Source organism: Eulemur rufifrons, chromosome 15 (genome assembly GCF_041146395.1).
Source record: "Eulemur rufifrons isolate Redbay chromosome 15, OSU_ERuf_1, whole genome shotgun sequence".
NCBI lineage: Eukaryota > Metazoa > Chordata > Mammalia > Primates > Lemuridae > Eulemur > Eulemur rufifrons.
Genome location: NC_090997.1, coordinates 75,921,120 through 75,938,167, shown reverse-complemented (window position 1 = coordinate 75,938,167; position 17,048 = coordinate 75,921,120). Strand labels below are relative to the sequence as shown.

The window sequence follows — 17,048 nt, the reverse complement described above, 5'->3', positions numbered from 1 at the left end:
CTAGTTTGGGTGATAGGGGACTGATGCAACCATTAACCAAAACGAAGAAATTAGCCGGGCATGGTGGTGCATGTCCGTAGTCCCAGCTACTCGGGAGGCTGAGGCAGGAGGATGGCTAGAGCCCAGGAGTTTGAGGTTGCCGTGCGCGGGGCTGACACCATGGCACTCTAGCCCAGGCAACAGAGCAAGACTCTATCTCAAAAAATAAATAAATAAAATAAAAAAATTAAAAAAAAAAACAAAAACAAAATGAAGATGATATGGGGCAAAACAGAACCCTGAGGACAGGTGTGTTAGACACGATCCCTGACCACAGGTGGATGTCCTGAGTCTGTACGTGGGTTAAGCATGCAAGAGGGGACGGAGGCTGAGAAAGCAGAAAAAGACTTAAGAATGGTCAGCAATCAAGTGCTCACTGAGGCCTCTCTAGAAGTGATGGAGAATAAGAACAGAAATCTGGGGGCAGAAAATATTTAAGAAGGCAAGGGAAAGGAGTAGAAAGAAATGGTCAGAGGGAGTTAGGGGAAGCTGGAGCATGGTGCTATGCAAGCCAAGTGGGTAAGAGTGTTTAGAGCTGGGGTGAGGCCAACTGTGTCAAATGCAGAGGAAATTCACACAGATTAAAGACGGTGACCTTAGACGGTGATTTCAATGGTGACTGGAGAACATGCTGAGCTGCAAGGTGATGAGGACTAAAGGGCAGGTGAGAAATTGGAGACAAGGAATAGGAACTAGTTTTTTCAAGAAGTTTGATGGTGGTAGAAAGGAGGGGGACAGGAAAGAACCTGGAAAGAGATTAAGGATGAAGGGAAGTTTCTTCCTTTAAAAAAAATCTTTACCATAACCTGGTAAAACAGAAGGAGCCAGGAAGGAAGGAGAGAACAATGACACACAAAAGGACAGTAGTAACTGGTAAGAATCAGCCTTAATGAGGGGAAAGATAAACCCCTCTCTGAGCCAAAAATGAGGGGTTCAATAACAGCTAAATTAAGAAATGCAGAAGAAGGAAGGTGAGGGTAATCTTGTCCAGTGGTGGCTTCTTTGCAAAATGAAGGAAAGGCCAACCTCTGGGATTCATGGAAGATGAAGTGGGCCAGAGAGCATAAGAACAACAGTAAGAGGTTAGGAAATGGAGGTGACTAGAAGTATGTAAAAGGATTATCAGAAATCATGTATTTGCAAAGCCACCATTCTCCCTGCCAGACAGCTTTTCTCCAGCAATGCTTGGCTGCCTGGTAGCAGAGAAAGTGTGAGGGTGGATCCATCCAGGACGGCAGGCAGGCTAGATGGATGCAGCGGACAGAAGTGGGGCTGAGCACTCGTGACTCCTGGTAAGGGTGTCCCTCAATTCATTATATCTGTCTAAGCTGGGAAAGAAGAAATGCTATGTGGGGTCCAGGAAAGAAGCAGAACAGCAAGGAGTCAAGAAACCAGACACCAGAGAGATCCATGAGGATGGAGAACAGGCTTAATGTCAGGAAAGAGGAGCAGACATATTTGTCCTTTTCTCGTCTTCCAACTTCCCAGTTCTGCAAGCCTATTAAGTATCCAGCCTATCTTAGCCGTCATCATATTTCCAGGGCCTTCCCCAAAAGGAGTACTTGATACAAGCTTGCCTGATTGGATGAAGGGAACTGGGATTTGGCAAATTATAGCCTGTCAGCCAAATCCGGCTCACCATCTGTTTTTGAATAGCACATGAGCTAAGAAGGTCTTTTCATGTTTTTAAGTAATTGAAAAAAATTTAACAATACTTTGTGACATATAATAACTGTATGAAATAGAACACAGCCATGCCCATTCGTTTATATGTTGTCTTTAGTTGCTTTTGCTCTACAATGGCAGTGAGTAGTTATGACAGTGATTACACGGCCTACAAAGCCAAAAATATTTATTGTCTGGCCCTTCACCAAAAACATGTGCTAATCTCAGAACCAAGATGGAGTTATGAGTGAGAATATAGGTGGATCCATCTAGTGTAGTCAGAACGAACTGTGTGCATGGTGGTGGTGTCTTTCTGAAACACATAACTAGCTTCAAACACAAGAATAAAGTTACTTCTCCATAATTTCACCGTGCACAAGGACTCTAATTTCTTACTAACCAGTTACTTGGAATCTGAACATGAGTCTCTTTCAACTGCACACTGTACTTTAGGGACACGACAGCCCAATCCCAAGTGCTCACCTCCCAGCTCTTGGTTGTCGGCTCGCTGAAGAAGTTGTCGATCATATTCAGTTCTTCCTTTTCCACCACCACAAAGCCTTGCTCTTTGGCATCTTTCCCATAGACATCAGGAGACCACTGAACAAAGAACGTGTACAAATGATCCACCCTGAAAAACACATTTGTGATAGGCATTAACACCAAGCCCACTTTCCTGACAGACACTAGTAGGGACTTGGGTACAAAAACCACCTTTCCCCTGCTTGGCAAATCCATTTTGCTAATTGGGAAATTTCGCACTCTCAAGATTATCTCTGTGAGTGGCCTTCCAAACTCAGACAAATAAAAGCCAACAAATCAAAGCAGAAGTCCACAGGCACCAAGAAACTGTTCAAACTGTCCTTCAATCTGAGGGAAGGATCAAGAGATGGGACATAAAACTGAAAACCACAATGAATGTTTTTTCCTCATTAAGTCTTCATTTATTGGATAATTGTGATCATTGTGAACAAAATGTAGAACTGAAGCTTTACCTGGGAATAAAGAGAAATAGTACCCAATGGGTCTTTGTGTATATCAAAGTACTATTAGATTATAATTTTAATAAAATATCTTTGATAACTAGAAAGTGTCAGAAATAATACCAGCTACTCTTTTAATATTAGAAAGAGACCCCAGTTTCATCGACATAGGAATGTACTTTGCTTCCAATTTCTCTGTTCTCTTACATATATTTACTGTATGAAGGTTCTGAAGCATCTCTCCAGGCTTAATCAACGGAAATATGTATAGTTCCTGAGCAGAGAGTGGGAGCTCTTGGTTCCAGCACCTGCAATATCCCCCAAGGTATGACAGTCACAAGCCCTCTGACCTTAGATTCTGCACCATATAACCGTCACAATAGGGGAAAGGGCAGTGAGTAGGATCAAATGATTCTTAAAGTCTCTTCTAAATACAAAATAATAATTCCAATCTGAGGCTACCGTTTTGGACAAAGCTAACTTATCATTAATTTTAAAATTTATAATTATGTAACAATATTACAACAAGACTAAAACAAAAATAGAAGTATTGCACACAAGTCTGATATTCCAATAGATCAAACTGGTTTTAGGTTTCCATATTCCTATTTGTTCTTGTCCACATGTATACACAGTTTATACACAGTTTTCTTTTCATTGCAGTTAGAACCAAGACATTAAGTGTCTGTGGTATGTAACACTACATAATACATGTTTACCATGTTGCTAGTCTTTGCACTCATTTTTTTTTGTACTCATTTTTAACATCCACATTTCATGAAATGAATAAGCACAATTAGTCTGTATTCCTATATTGTCAGGATATTTAGCTTGTTTCTATTTCTTTGATTATATGAATGGTGTTGCAATGAATATCTATACAATCTATGCCTGTTACCATCACTTGAATTATTTCCTCAAGATCAGTTCCCAGAAAAGGGATTACTGGGCCAGAGGACATGATTTTACAGATCATGATTTATCTTGCCCAACTGCTTTTGAAAACTGGCTAGTTTACTATGACATCAGCACTGTAGTTTGTGTCTAAGTTTCATTAACAACCTTATTCTTTGAAAAAACAAAAAGAACTTAATATATATAAGTTTTACCCACCTCACTTTGCCTTTCTTTGAGTGCTAAGGGTTTGAACATTTTCAGTGTTTTCTTTCTGGTTGCAGCTTTTCTTTTGTGAATTGGCTCTTTTTGATTTGTGGCGTCAATGTTTTTCTTTTTAATTTCTGGGAGCCTTTATGTAATGCGAACATTAACCACTATCAAATGGGTTTCCAAGCTGTTGTTTCCCTTTTTATATTAATCATGTCTTTCCCCCCATAGTAGAGAACTACCAATATTCATATACTTTAAAGATATATTTCATTTTAGATTTCTCATCCCACAAAAGGTGTGTATCAGTGTATATATTAATATTTCTATTAAAAAATAAATATAGATACTGATAGATGCTATGATTACACATAGATATGATGGTTACGTTTCAACTTGGTGAGGCAAAGGTACCCAGTTTTTGGTCAAACACCAGCTTATATGTTGTTGTGAAGGTATTTTAAAGATATAATTAACATTTAAATCAGTAGACTTTGAGTAAAGCAGATCACCCTCCATAATATGGGTGGGCCTCACCCAATCAGCTGAAGGCTTTAAGAGAAAAAGACTGAGTCCATTGATTAGAGGTATTAGATAATATATAAGGAGAAAAAAAAAAAGAAAAAGTCTGAGGTTCCTTAAGGAAGAAGGAATTCTGCCTTCAGACTTTCTTCAAACTTGATACTGCAACATCAACTCTTCCCCAGTCTCCAGCCTGACAGCTTGCCCTGATAATTCCAGACTTGCCAGCCCTCACAACTACATGAGCCATTACCTTAAAATAAATCCATCTCTACATATAATACACGTCCTATTGGTTCTGTTTCTCTGGAGAACCTTGACTAATCCAATGGACTATTATGAAAGGCTACAAAAGAAACTGATCAAAATGGTTACCTCTGGGGAATAGAATGAAGTGGGAAAAAGATATTTTATATCATATATATCTTTCTTTAAATTATTTTAACATTTGGAATAGGCAGTACATTTATATCATTCAAACATCAAAATTCTTTTTTTTTTTTTTTTTTTGAGACAGAGTCTCACTCTGTTGCCAGGGTTAGAATGCCCTGGCATCAGCCTAGCTCACAGCAACCTCAAACACCTGGGCTCAAGCAATCCTCCTGCCTCAGCCTCCCAAGAAGCTGGGTCTCCAGAAATGTACCACCATGTCCGGCTAATTTTTTCTATATATTTTTAGTTGTCCGGTTAATTTCTTTCTAGTTTTTAGTAGAGACGTGGTCTCGCTCTTGCTCAGGCTGGTCTCGAACTCCTGACCTCAAGCGATCCTCCCGCCTTGGCCTCCCAGAGTGCTAGGATTACAGGCATGAGCCACCGCGCCCAGCCCAAAATTCTATTTTAAAAGGCACACAATGAGACATTTAAGCCCATAAATGACCACTTCATTCATTCATGTATTTGTAGTACTATTTAGTAGATATATAAATCTATATCTGTTTTGTCTTCCCTTTATTATTATTCTCTACCTTGCTTTTTCACATAACAATATAGCCTAGATATCTTTCCTTACCAGTATATAGACAGCTTCCTCATTCTTTTCTTTCGTAGCTACATGGTACTTTACTAAGTGAATTTACCATAATTTATGTAACCATTCTCTGTAGTTAGACACAGTTGTTTCCGAGATTTTGCTGTGAGGAATTAACCTTGTACATGAGTCATTTCACATGTATACAGGTGTAGCCACAGGACATAGTCCCAGAAGTGGAACTGCATTGTCAAAGGAATAATTCATTTATCATTTTGATATATAACACCATTGTTCTGTAGGAGGATTATTTTTGCCCTCCCACCAGCAATATATATCTTTTTTGAACCTCTGAACTGTTTTTACCAGGTAGTATGAACATCCCTATCAAAAACTAACTTCAAAAGTCTGAAATAAATCACCACTCCAGAGAGGTCTGTTAAGTATACAATTTTAACTCTCAGTTTTTTTAATAGTTAAAAGTTTAGTTCATCCTAAATGGATTTTGGAGTAGAGTTAAGAACCAAATATGCCTCACTCTAAATTTTGGAAAAGGAAACACTTATTATGTGCATATCCACATTGGATAAAATCCACGGGCACAAATGGCTTCCTAATACTTGTTGCTAGCTTCCTTGTGAGTAAAGGAAAAGCAGTCCCTCCTACCTGGGAGCCAGCTGGTACTACCAGTCAGGCCTCAGTGTTGCCAGGAGCTGGCCTAGCATTCAGGGCTATGCCTGGTGTTCTCCTATTGAATATAACTTCATAAAACACAAACATCAAACAAGGCCACTCTGTGACAATGATGAATCATGACAAAAACAAGACTACTCTGTAATCATATCTGAAAACATGCAAACACACGAATGTTGTCTAGCCACAAAAATAACCAAACATCCCCCTAATCTGGATAATATGAATGATTATGTTTCTTTACCAATTATAGCATTAGTCTCTCTAGTCTTCCCTCCTAGATAAGATCTAATAAAATAGCCAATCATAAAATTACTTCTACTTCCTGACAGCATCCCATTTAGGGGACAGTCCTGCTTCCTCAAGTCCTCCCCTACCACTAACCAAAGTCCTCTAACTCCTCTCTAACACCCTCTTACTCTAACACTGTAGGGTCCATGGTTCCCTACAGTGTGTGTTCTCCCTTATGGCAAGCAGTCAACCCAACTTGTTCAACTGCAGGTGTGTTCCTGGTGGTCTCTGCCTAATGGGCACTGCTTCCTTTGAAAACAGTTCCTGTGCACTCACTATGTGCCAAGGACCCTGTTTTCATGGAGCTTACCTTCTGGAATATTAGAACTGCATGTTGGATATTAATTAAATCAATGAATTCTCCTTAGATATAAGGGAATGAGGGCTCTGAAGTCAACCATCAGGATCACAGCCAGAGCTGGATCTCCCGAGGTGGCAATCAGGGTTCTTTCTTCCACACTACAAAGCTCTTCCCTCATTCCACATTGATTTCTGGACCATTTCCCAGTTTATTTCCTAGTTATGACATAATACACATTTTTATCACTTTTTGGACCCACTTTCCATGAGGCACTTGCTCATTTGTCTTCTAACATCTTACCCTCGTTGGGGAATTTGTCATACAAGCATAAACACTGAGTGAAGAAGGATATGTTCTGAGAAATGTTAGCAGCTCATGCTGTTGTGTAATTTTATGCAAGACTGCAACAGAATGAGAAATGAGTTGCAGATGTGGAGTTAAGGTTTCGTTTCTCCTTAGGCATTAAAAGAAAATGTAAAGTGTGAAAAGATCAATGAAGATTTTAGGGAGAGAACCTATCTATCTTAGCAATTGCCAGTCATTTCCCTTTCTGGTGACAGACATTAAGTTGCTCAGGGAGACCATTTGAACTATCCTGTTTAATTATGCAGATGTAAGTAGAACTTATTATTCTGAGGTGGGGGGGATATATTAAAAATGACTGGGCATTCCTTGCTTGATGAAGACAACTAGTTCCTACAACCAATTGGGAAGGTGGATGAGGTGGAAGATCGGAGAGAGGGAAGATTTGTATAAGGTCCAAAGGATTTCCCAAGGAGGAACTGAATGTCCAGTATCTTTTCTTTTGAAGTTCAGCATTATTAGAGCTTCCACAATGATTTAAGGTGGTCCTAACTGAGATAAGGCCACAGGAAAAGACAACACCCCTTTCTTCATCTCAGTGTTCCTGAAGGGAAACTCTCCAGTGGGGTTGGGGGCAGTGGTTGGGTCTTTCCATAATCATTTTAGAAGCAGCCACCTTTGGGCATGGTGTGCTGCTGATTCTGCAACTTAGACCAAGCCTTGCCCTGTGGGCATGCTATGGTAGGAAATGCTGCCCATGTATATGTGTGGGTGGCTTACGAGCTGTAATAAGTGCAGGTGGATAGGAAAGGGGTGGAGTGGGCTGCTTAATTTTGGCATGAAGCACTCTTGGCTGCCAGTGCATTTTCTTTAGAAGAAATGTCTCAGCCGAAGGCAGGAATCTGGGGTGACCAGGTAATGGGCGTATCCCAAGAATATTCTTTGGGATTGCTGCGTTTTCAGTGAGTGGTAGGTAAACCAAGGCACTGGGTCTGTCTGTGCCCAGCGTGGCCTAACGTGCAGCAGGCAATGACAGGTCAAGAGAGGCAGGGCTGGTCCTTTTAGCTGACTAAGCACTGGGCTTCTGGGGACATAGCACATGAGGAAGGTCTCTAGAGAAGAGGGAAAGGCATTCTCAAAATATCACACAATAGAGGCCTAGAGTCACAAACATTTTAACACCAAACAGAGAAGCAACCTTATGTTTTAACCAATGCTGGTGCAATATAACACACCCGCTTCCTAAAAAGAAAAGCTGTGATACTCTGCCTCAAGGATCTTAAACTGCACAATAACTCTATGAGCCATGTATTATCGTGCCCAATTGAAAGGACAGGGAAACTGAAGCTCAGAAAGATTGAATAATGTGCCCATCACCCCATCCCTGGAAATATTCCAGCCATCCCAAGCTGGCTTTTTTTTTTTTTTTTAAATAAATACTAAACTCCAAGAGCGCAGGTACATTTTTATATCTGTCCATAGTCAGATGTCTCATATCATAGTACAGGTCAATTACTTCCTCAGCTTTGGGTTTTATTAACGAAGCTGAAGTAGTATTAGCGAGATGTCCCATGTGGCCCTTAGGGTACGGGAGGCCCAGCCCCTGTTTCTGCTCCTTCCGCTGGCGGACTCCTGGCACTGCCCGTCAGGCCCAGTCAGCGCTGCGCTCCGTGCTTGGGGGGGCATAGAGGGGCAACAGCCCTGAACACCTGCCCCCTGCTCAGGCCATGGGCTCTGTCTCTGCAGCCAACAGTCACCCCTACCTTGGGAAGCCTCAGGGGAGGTTCTGCAATGGGGCGTCCAGATGGGAAATGTTCGTGACATTTCCTCCACATGTCAGGGCACTAGCACACCCCGACTTCCCTCAACAGGAGCTTCCCGCAGAGCACTCCCTCATTCTCTCACGCAGAGAGGACCCTCATGCCATGCCTCTGAGGGAAAAGTAGAAGGAAGGAAGAATAAAAATGGCCTGTCCCTGAGAGAATATTAAGATTCTTGTAGAATCAATTTGCTTAAGTTCCAAGGCCCCTGGAGACCACATGGAAGCCATCAATGTCCCTCTTCCCAGCGTACTTCTGCTCCACTCTCTATCTTCTGTTTATGTTATTTTTACTATTTAAGTGGGGAGGGAGAGGATGTGACTTCATCTTTTTTTCCTTCTAGATTAGAAGTGCCTTAAGTTTATTTCACCTAATTCTTGGAAGGCTACTTTTTGGCTAACTGGGCTTTCCTAGTGTTTAGTTTCCAGAACTCAGCCCTGTCTTCTGGAAACAGACTTCAAGTCCTGAAATTCCCCTAATTGTCCCCCTGCCTTTCATCTCGCCCACTCTTTCCTCCTGGCTCTACCAGTTCTCGCCCACCTTGACCTCTGCTCCTCTGCTTTCCCCAGCTTAGGTGCCCCCTGGATTCACACACTTCTGGGCCGACCTTTCCAACTCACCAGCACCCCCTAGAAGCCCACAGCGGTGAGCCTTCTGTACCTGCCCTTGCAAACACCCTCTCACACAAACAGAAACACAACCATCTTTATAACCCGACTTGGGATGATGAATGTTGCTGGGTTTGCTTATCCATGTTTAAGGGGTTCATAACCAATCAAAGGCACCTACCCTTGGCTGGGAAAAAGCCTCTCTCGGTACAGCTCCATAACTCACCTGTAACTCCTTTCCTATTCCACATAGCAGCTATTCTAGACCTCCCCTTTCTCAGCTCCAACCCCACTCTCCTACCTGCCCCTCTCTGAATGGAGATTCTACTCGGTACCATTCTTAGAATGTGCCCCCCTCTACCATCTTTCTTAGCAACCTTTTCTTCAGAAGAAGTAACTTCTCTCACCTCCTTTCCGCACTTTTGATATTCCCACTCCTTGGTGAATCTCCTCCATGATTTCCACTCACCACGCTCATCCTTTCCATATCTCTAACTCCTTCTAGATCCATAAATCTGTTTGCATTTCCTCATCCTTAAAAAATAAGTTTCTGGATTTTGTTTCTTCCTAAAGTTCCTTCCCATGCCTCACTTTCCCTTCAGAGTGTATTGTTAACATTTGGGTTAACAGATCTTCCAACTCCTTTTCATTTCTCAATTCTTCTATTCTGATTTTATTCACCATTTTGTATATACCTTTTGTTAAATCAAACCTGGCTCAGATGCTTTCTGGGAAAGGGCAGAATTTTAAAATCTTGTTCCTTCCCTCATCCCTTTAGTAAAGCTGATTTTCTCAAAAGTCACCAACTGTGAAAATCAGCCTTATCTCAGCCATCATTGGTCTTGTCCTCTGAAAGCCTGTTGATGGCTTTTTTGGCACTTCCTCAATGACTAATCCTGTGGTCTGGATGAATCACTGAGATTCTCTGGGCCTCAGATGCTTCCACACCATCCAGGGCCTCCTGCGAGCCAGCACAGTACCTTACCAGTAATTACAGCCACTGTGGCTGCTCACTGCTCCTGAAGCAGTGGGTGTGGAACACCCAGGAGCAGAGAACTGGGTCAGGTACTGGGTCCTGGGAAACTAATACTGAAGGAGGAAGCAGAAGTGGTCCTGGGAGGAGGCCAAGGAGAAATGGCAGAGAGGTGGAAGTAATCTTATCAAATGCAAACCTGATCACGTCACCAAGCTGTGTGAAATCCTTCCCATGTCTCTCCCTACAGGTTCTAGAATAAATTCAAACTCCTTATGGCTGCCTGGGAGCTTCGTTTTGTGCCGCTCTCCAAAATGCACTCTCTGTTCCAGCCATTGTTCTGGTATCTGTGCCAACATCCATTTTGGCTGTGCTCACACTGCTGCTTTCTTTTTTAAAGTAAGAGTGATGAAAAAGGTGTGCCCAGTGGAGAAGCATCTAAGGTTGGGGTTGGGGAACGCTTCCCAGGGGCCATGGTTAAACTGGGTGTTGAGGGAGACAGAAAAGTCCAATACAGGAGGAAGGGGGAATGGCATTCTACCAGAGGGAACCCCTGCAGAGACTTGAAGAGTGGGGGGATGCTGTGATGAGGTCAAAGTGGACACGGCAGAGAAAAAGGACAATGCAGTTGGGTCACTGGGGATCTCTGACAGAGAGTCTGCAATGGGGACAGGGCTGCTGAGATGCAGGAGACCTAGGCTCTGCCTCAGAGTGCTCAGGTGGTGGGGAGTAAACAAAAAAATCCTAATACAGACATTTGGTGAGCATCTGAGCTGGGATGTCTGTGTTGAACAGGAACTCAACAGGCAGGGGAGGAATTCCTGACGGGAGGAATGAAAAAGCAAGACTTATCCTTTGCTTTAATGGTAAGGCAGGAGATGAGAAGGAAGAAGCCAGAGGGGGTGGGTCACTGAGTCACAGAAAGTCCCAAGCATAAGATAAAGTGCTTGGACCTCATTCTGAGAACACCGATTCCTGGAGTGTGGCAGGGGCAGCCCCAGTGTCTTTAGAGGGTACAAAGAACATATCTGAAGAGCTATGTATGTATTGAAAGGCTGTAGTAATAAATACAACCAGCATATGTTGTATTTCTGATCTTACAGATATTACTGCTTGGAAAAAGACTAAGTTAAAAAAAATGATGGTTTGATTTAAATCCTTTAAAGACAACTACGAAGCACAGATGGTGTACAGATCTAGGGATACCTGTGAAGGAAAGCAGGTGTGTGAGCAGTGGAAGCCTGAGAGGCACTCTGTAGACCCTGGGAAGCAATGCCCACAGCTCCAGCAGGGACAAGGCATGGCCAGATCTGAGGTTGAGAAAGACTGCTATGGAGCCAAGTAGGGAAGACCAGGAAGAGATAGGACCAAATAGAAATAATGACTTTGTTGTTATGGCTACAAAATCGACCCAAGCAGGAGAGGATCAAGGCCAGATCCCAGGCGAGGGAAAGGGCATGGGGAGAAACCTGCCATATACACTTCACCAGGCACAAAACCAGCCTATCCGGTAACAGTTAATATCCAAACCTGGCACTTGGACTTTGCTTGGGTTTTCTGTTTAATGACAAATTTGGGCTAAATCAGATTTCTTCATAAACCTCAAAGGTCTTTATCTTCAACACAAGTCTCCTTTAGGGATTCACCCCAAAGGAGACACCATATTCAAGTTACAAGTTCCCATTCAGCAGATAAAGTCATCATCTCTAAAGAAGAAATTCACAGAAGGTAAATGATACAGGTTCTCGGAAGGCAGCACTTTACTCAGAAGCAACAAAGCACTGCGGGTTGATGTAACAGCAGCAGCAGCAACAACTTTCACTTACTGTATGAACAAGCTCATTTATTCTCATTATAACCCTACCAGGTAGGAACTATTATGATCATTTGTATTTAATGGAGGAAGAAACAGATGGTTTGCACAGATTAACTGAGTCAAGGTCACACAGCATGTTAGGGGTGCACCCAGGCCAGTTCACGGTCTTAATATGCTTCACCACTTCCTTTAGGGTCAGTCCCACTGACCTGATGTTTCTAGTTCATAAAAGTCTGTCACTGACAAAGCCACAGGGCTTAAGGGATAGAAAACCTAATGAAAAATCTAAGAATTGATCTTTGGAACAAAACATTATTCTACTATTCACACCTTAGGTGTATGGACTTTAGGTGTAATTACAATCTATTTTATTGAACAAGAGTCACTGCAAGTTACGGTGGGATTTAATTTACTGTTGCTTCCCCCATGACACATTTTTTTTTTTTTAAACATAGCTGTGAGATAAAGTTTAAAAAGCACACATTTCTAAGTCAAAGACCTGAGTTCCCAAGCTGGAAGGAACTAGCTGGAGGCTTTGGGGAAGTTCCTTAATCTCTCTGAGCTTCTAAAATGAAGATAAAGAAAACCTAGCTCCTCTTATCTGTGTCAGGAGCATTAAATATACAAGGAAGTTCATTCTACTTTTGGACAGATCTTACAGAAAGTCCCTTCTAAGTGACGATCTAAAATCTTGCCACCACATAAACCAACAAACTTGATCAATATTAGCCAGAAGCAGTTAAGGCATTGTTGTTTTGTCAAAGGCTGCTTGACTGGTAGGAAAAGAAATTAGGTGTACACACAGCAGAATATAACCCCTGAACTACTCACTTGACTTAAAATTTGTAAGTAGGAACCATTCGACAATTTAATAATGATTACATTAAAGACACACTGCAGAGTATATTGTGGCACAGAGATTGGGAAATACTTAAAGAGGACATGTAAGGAAAGGGAAGAAGAAAGGATGTGGCCTAAAAAGTACTGAAATCCATGTGTCTGCAGTCCCATTGGCTACTTGCATTGTCGACTATAAACTGAAGCATTCACATGCACTTCTGTAGAAAACCTCTGGAAACATCGTTCTGAATACAGCTGCAGAGACCTTAAGATGGCAGACTAGAAGCAGCCTGTGAACACGCTACCCTCAAGGAAAGGAGTGCAAATTGCAGGCAGAGGCCTACCTATGGATAGTTCTGGAAAGGAACACTGACATCAGAGAAGCAAGGCAGGACACTAAGAGCGAAGGAGAAGGGGATCCGGCGATATGTTCAACAAGATTGAAGGGATCTGTGGGGAGGCATGTACACACGGGGAAGATTAGGCGACTGCGCTCACCCCACAGGCACTGTGGCCGAGTTGTGACAGGGCTCCCCTCGCCCCTACAGGCCTCTGTCCGGACAGAATGGACCCAGGGAGCTGCCTAGAGTCTGTGCAGTCATTGTACCGGAGAAAGCGTTCAGTAAGCATCTGCTGGCAGCCAATCCCGGGATGCCACAGCTGACGCCATCCCCAGGTCTGCACTGGACTCAGCTTTGCAGCAGTAGCCTTCACATCACCCCCACGGAGCAGGGAAGGGAGTGAACCGAGCAAAGGCTCCTCTGAGCCGTACCCTGTGACTGGAGGCCAATGGCACCTCCTCAATAGCGCAGCAGGATCTGGGCAGAGGAGTTGCTGTGGGCGCTACAGGCCCCAACCTGGGAAGCTCTGGGTGACTGCTTCAGCGGGACCTGGTCAGGGGTGGGGTGGGAGAACGCCACGGTCTGCTGGAACCGACACCCGCCTGCATTGGCATCTGCAGTCCCAGAGCCTGCGGAACAGCCTGCCGCCTGTGCAGACCTGTCTCTGTCCCCAGGTGGAAACAGCCAGCCACTCATGGGCCCCTGCTTCCAGCCCTGATGTTGTGCTTCTGGCTCTTTCCCAGTCCCAGTTCTGAGGCTCTGGTGCGGAAGCCTGAGGTTCCTCCCCTGTGGCCCCAGAGCTCTCACCAGGCACAGGACACATGGGCAAAGTCCCCATGATTCCAGTGCTGCACCTGGACCCCAAGAACCCACCCTTGAGTCTTCACCACTGCTGCAGGGCCGGTGGAACCGACCCAATGTCCAGTGCCCCACCAGGGAGCCCCCAGCCTCAAGCTGACATCATACGGGGACTTGGTTCAAGCAAACACCCACAGCCCAGAAACCCACAAACCACTGCCTAGATAGCTTTACCCAGCTGCCATGTCACCTTTGTGAGGAGACCCGGGCAGAGCAATCCCCACAATGCCAGCCTCCGTGGAGAGGGTCTCACCCAGCCCCCAACTCGAACTTCCGACCCGGGGAATAACCCAACACGCAGCACAAAGATTATCCAGCACAGGCTTGAACAGTGGCAATCACAGGTGAGCAGGTCAAATCAAGGGAGTGCACAGGCCCCTCCCTTGCTGCATCAACATTCCAGAGTAGGAAAAAGGCGCCATCTAGGGATCTCCCATGCTACTAATTAAGCAGGAGAGTTCCCAGCAAAGAACAGTTGCCCAGCAAACCTATAAGCCCTGGAGCATGAAAAGAGGTTTCAGATAAAAAAACAGCAAAAGAACCCTAGCAACATGAAAAAAACAAAAACAAAAACAAAAAAACACAACAGTTCAACACCCCTAAGGGCTCACAATGGAGCTACAGTAGTGGACTCCAACCACAAGGAAATTGCCGAAATGACATAAATGGAATTCAGAATATGGATGGCAAATAGGATGAATGGAATTGAAGAGAAAGCTGAAAACCAACAAAAAGAAGCCAAAGAATATTTCAGGAAATCAATGAAAAAGTCACTGAAGAGCTAGACAACATAAGCAAGGATATAGTAGAACTTAATGAAAGCGTCGTTTAGGGAATTTCAAAACACAGCAGAAAGCTTCAGCAACAGACTAAACCAAGGAGAAGAAAGAATCTCAGAGCTTGAAGACAAGGCTCTAGAGCTAACCCAGTCATTCAAAGAGGCAGAGAAGAGAATAAAACAGGCTAAGCAAGCACTTAGAGAGATATGAGATTATAAGAAGTAAACTAACATATGAATGATAGGTATCCCTGAGGGAGAAGAAAGAGTTAAAAGCATGGAAAATCTATTCAAGGGAATTATTGAGGAAAACTTTGCTGATATCACCAGAGATCCAGACACGCAGATAGAAGACGACGGTCATCATACACCAGGAAGATTCATAGCAAATAGCACATCTCCAAGACACATGAATACAGCTACAGAAGGCCAGTAGGCAAAGCATTCTTTACTACAGAGGTTGCTGCTAGAAAACTATTAAAACTTTTAAATAAATCTAGTCTCAATGGCCTAGATAGAAGTCCTTATGTGAAATAGGTAATTTTCCTTGCTATGTAAGGTCTCTTCCAGTTTCAATGTTCTACATCTCCAAATTAAACCAACAGTTAGTAATGCCCTGCCTTGTATAATGTCCATTTTTAAAGGTTCTTAGGATGTCTATGAAAAGAAAACATTACTTATGACACACCAAACCAACTAACTGCTTTTGTTTGGATCTAATGTACAACAATGTGACTACAGTTAGCAATATTATATTTTATGCAGATACTTGAAATTTGCTAATAAGTATTCTTACCACACACACTAAAAAAGAAAATAGAAACTATGTGTGGTGATGAATATGTTAACTAGCTTGTGGTTTATATTTCACAAAGCATATACATATGTAATCATCAGGTTGTACACCTCAAATATATATATCATTTTTAATTGTCCATTATACTTCAATAAAGCTTGAAAAAAAATGCACTTCTCTGTTGTGGTTCACCAAAAATAATAGGAAAGCTCTTTTGAGAATCACTGCTCAAAACAACAGTTGGAGTCATAAAAAGGATCACTCAAAAATAGGTAAAAATTTAAAGTTTATATTAATATCAATGCCAGAGGCCTCAGGCTGGCAGCCCATAGCCTGGACCCAGCAGTGGATATGTTCTCTTTGGTCTGCTCACTATTTATTTTATTTTATTTTTTTATTTTTTGGAGACAGAGTCTCGCTCTGTTGTGAGTGCCATGGCGTCAGCCTAGCTCACAGCAACCTCAAACTCCTGGGCTCAAGCAATCCTTCTGCCTCAGCCTCCCGAGTAGCTGGGACTACAGGCATGCGCCACCATGCCCAGCTAATTGTTTTCTATATATTTTTAGTTGTCCAGCTAATTTCTTTCTATTTTTAGTAGAGACAGGGTCTTGCTCTTGCTCAGGCTGGTCTCGAACTCCTGAGCTCAAACGATCCACCCGCCTCGGCCTCCCAAGTGCTAGCATTACAGGTGTGAGCCACCACACCGGGCCTGCTCACTATTTTTTTTTTAATTAATAGTGGCCAACACTAAAAAAGTTGGTGAGATTTGACACATATAATTCATATTTCAGCTTCCCTTGAAAAAGATCAGAAGATCTAGCAACACCAGGCCCACGTTCCCATTCCTACGAGCTACAGAGGTCCACAGCAGCTGTTGCATAGAGCGAGGGCTCTGTAATTAACCCTGGCCCCAAGCTTCCTTCATCCTCATTCCACAGCCTGGCCCCTGAAGGCATTGAGGTTTGCAAAAATTACTGTTTCCACATACTTACTCCCAGACAGTGTGTGCAGCACCCATGGGCAGGGGCTAATTAGCCTGCGGTAGAAATGGTTCCCCAGCTACACTCCAAAGCTGCGGTCTCAAAGCTCGCTCCACCACCAAAAGCACAGCCGCCACTGTGAAGAGCTCACTCACAAAGGAGGTTATTTTTTTCATGAGCTTAGGTCTGGCTAAAGAGTCAATGATTAACTTGAGGCTTATTCTAAAGTTACTGAAGGGCGGCTGCTTAATAAGGTGTTTTTGGAAGGTGAAGAATTTCTAGAATTTTAAGTTGATGAAACAAAACGCAGAATGACCAGGAAAGGAATGAGGAACAGGCAGTATCACTTCAAAATACTTTAAGGTATTTC

The 17,048-nt window shown here is 43.1% G+C and overlaps 1 protein-coding gene across 1 annotated transcript in view; it reads right to left on the bottom strand.

Annotated features, from left to right (window-relative positions):
• The window catches only part of NCOA7 (nuclear receptor coactivator 7), a 131,759-nt gene that overhangs the window by 16,188 nt on the left and 98,523 nt on the right, over positions 1–17,048 (bottom strand). Inside the window, exon 11 of the mRNA XM_069489139.1 lies at positions 2,188–2,335. Coding sequence (XP_069345240.1) covers positions 2,188–2,335 — 148 coding nt within the window. The remainder of the gene's footprint in view (positions 1–2,187; positions 2,336–17,048) is intronic.